Source organism: Pyxicephalus adspersus, chromosome 1, assembly GCF_032062135.1.
Source record: "Pyxicephalus adspersus chromosome 1, UCB_Pads_2.0, whole genome shotgun sequence".
Taxonomy (NCBI): Eukaryota; Metazoa; Chordata; class Amphibia; order Anura; family Pyxicephalidae; genus Pyxicephalus; species Pyxicephalus adspersus.
In genome coordinates this window covers 138016705-138019472 of record NC_092858.1, presented here as the reverse complement: position 1 = coordinate 138019472, position 2768 = coordinate 138016705, and the positions used below count along the sequence as shown (strand labels likewise).

At 35.0% G+C, this 2768-nt stretch overlaps 1 protein-coding gene across 1 annotated transcript in view; it reads right to left on the bottom strand.

Moving 5' to 3' along the window:
• ACOT9 (acyl-CoA thioesterase 9) overlaps window positions 1-2768 on the bottom strand; it is a gene marked incomplete in the record, with an annotated part of 24787 nt that overhangs the window by 8579 nt on the left and 13440 nt on the right. The window contains 3 exon segments of the mRNA XM_072428442.1: window positions 417-484; window positions 612-685; window positions 2096-2199. Coding sequence (XP_072284543.1) covers window positions 417-484; window positions 612-685; window positions 2096-2199 — 246 coding nt within the window.

Below are 2768 nucleotides of genomic sequence, written 5' to 3'. Positions count from 1 at the left end.
CCCCCCCCTTCCCATCCCCCCTTCTCCCCTGGGCTGATTTGTTATATGTGTCTGTCTTTGTTTTTATTTTATCTTTTTAAGAACATTGGTTTACACCCTATGCCATACGCTTCCGCTAGCAGATATGTAGCTGTTCTTGTACAGGTTTAATATGTGCTATATGATCCCTTTAGAACTGTTATGTTTTTTTGTCATATTTTTTGGGTATATGCAGCTCTCTGGTAATATATGTCTGTTAATTCGAAGCCTACAATGTTATGTTTGTTATGATGTATGTGTTGTATACCTGATACTTTTTGTTATGTTTACCTGTTACTTTTTTTTTCTCTGAAAACTTAATAAAACTGATTGAAACAAAATAATGAATAATTGTAAGAATTGATTTGTTTATAACATCAAATTCGATAAACACTTACATTCCCCTTGCTTGAAAAGATTTTCCTCTTCTGCTCCATCAGGAACTAACGGATTAACAAATGCTGGCCTAAAGACATGAGTAAGTCATGGAAAGTTTAATTATTATAAAAACAAACTATTTCACATTTCTAGGAAAACACAAAGGACCAAAATATATTGGTCACACGTGATCTGTATATACAGCATGTATTTACCTCCTGTTCTCTGGATCTCGGGCCACCATCACAAATGTTGCATCCAACATGGGACTGTAAACACCATCATGAAGCTGTAACCATCATAAAAAAATAATTAATTTGCTGCATAGCCAAATAATGATTAACCACTACCCTCTTAATAATGAAACACCAACAAGGATAAAAGTCATTGCCAATAATCTTCAGTATAATTTATAGTAGTCTACTACATATAAGCAACTTTAGTGATGCTCAGCTGATAACAGGTGCTCAAAGGATGGTGGGCTAAGTAATCATTTTAATTTTTCTAAGTAGACATATTTAGTCAATAATGCAACTTCAATATCCAAATCAAACACATTCCTTAAGGAATCAATGTCAGGCAAGTATTAGGATTGTGGTAACAGGCCTAGGATGTGGGTACAGCCTTCCACAAATTAAAACAGTATAATTAATGAACCGTCTAAATCAAGGATCAGTGTTAGACCCCCAAGTTCAACATGATGTCTACTGTTGGCTAATATATTGATTTACTCGAGTTAAACACACAGCAAATTATACTTTACTAAACACCATTTTGTTTTCCTTTATGGATAAAAGGGACCTGGTCCCAAATGTAGTAAGAGGGCTATCAGCACTACTATTGAAATTCTACTTGCCTAGGTATCATGACCACTAGATTCAACGCTTTCCAAGGCACTGACCAAGAAAATGTGTAAAAAGCACGTGCTCTGACCTTACTGTTTTATTTTCATATATAGGCAATAGTATGCTATTCAATTTTTCTTTAGAGGGCATCTTATATTATCTTGTTGAATGTGGCTATGTTAGAGGACTGTTTGGCTGTACAAGATGAATATTGTGTTAACTTTTTCTTCAGAGTATTGTTTATGCTTTCAGATATACAGAGGAATATTTGAAAAAAAAGCAGTAAATATGACATTCATGTAATGTAATTCACTAATAATAATAAGTAATTTTAAACATAAGAACCAGGAGGTCATGTCTGCAATCAATGTAAAGTCACATATGAGTAATACAAGTAGTACTCGTGTTACATACGAGATAGGGAATGTAGGTTTGTTCTTAAGTGGAATTTGTATGCAAGTTGGAACAGGTACATTATTTTAATGAATGCAATTAGGATAGATGTTTGTCTCAATATATTATTAGGCAGTATGGTGTCAGTTATTGTATAACATCCTCACTGTGAATTAATTACAAACAAAGCAAAAAAACTAAGCAAAAAAAAAACCTAGACATTTATTAATGTCTGGAGTAAGCTGTGCTTTGATATGCAAAAATAAACAACTGCAGAGTTTGTCTTGGTCATTAAAGAGTTACAAGATGTTGCAGAACAGCAAAAGATGCAAACCGCCTCTCCTCTCCCCTGCATCAAGCCTCTGACCTGCACACGAGCAAGCAGGGAATCCATTGTATCTAGGTGTCGTCCGTATGTTGGATGTCCTTAACTTGAGGACTACCTGTATTAAAACATATACCTGTAACATATGCATTTTGACTTCCATCGAAGTTTTCCCAACCCATGACACATGGCCTGTCAGCTTAATATCGCAGTCAGGGGAAATTATCTTCTTACGTAGATCTAAAATATGTCATGATATGATAAGTACAATTCATAAAAGCAAGGCATTTAATATAAATCAATTTAAACAAAATAAAGAGGTCAAAGTAGATGAACACCTTGTACACTATTAATGATTCACCCTACATAATTAAAACTGACTATGATGTAAGCACTTGGGCTCAATCATACATAAATCTTTGCCATTGGTACTAGTCAACATGTTAGGCAACAGGATAAGGTTAGTCATGTACAAACAGCTACAAAGCGCAATGGCTTTTCTGCTTGGATTTGTATATTAGGCTTTCACAATACATTTTTTATAGCTACAGTACTTTTCCTCTGTACAGCCACTGCTGGTGGCATTATTTAGTCTAATTGCATTTTATAGTTGTAGTTTACTGCACACTCACTGCCACTGTGATTTACTCATTTAATCACATTGTGAATATGAGGATGAAGTAATTTATGCATGCAGGCAGTCTGCAGCTGAACAGGGGAAGAACTTGCAGCTATAACAGGAAGAGGTAACTATATCAATACCCTCTGCAAGGCCCTCCTCTGCCTAGAGCAGAGTCAACCATTTTTAA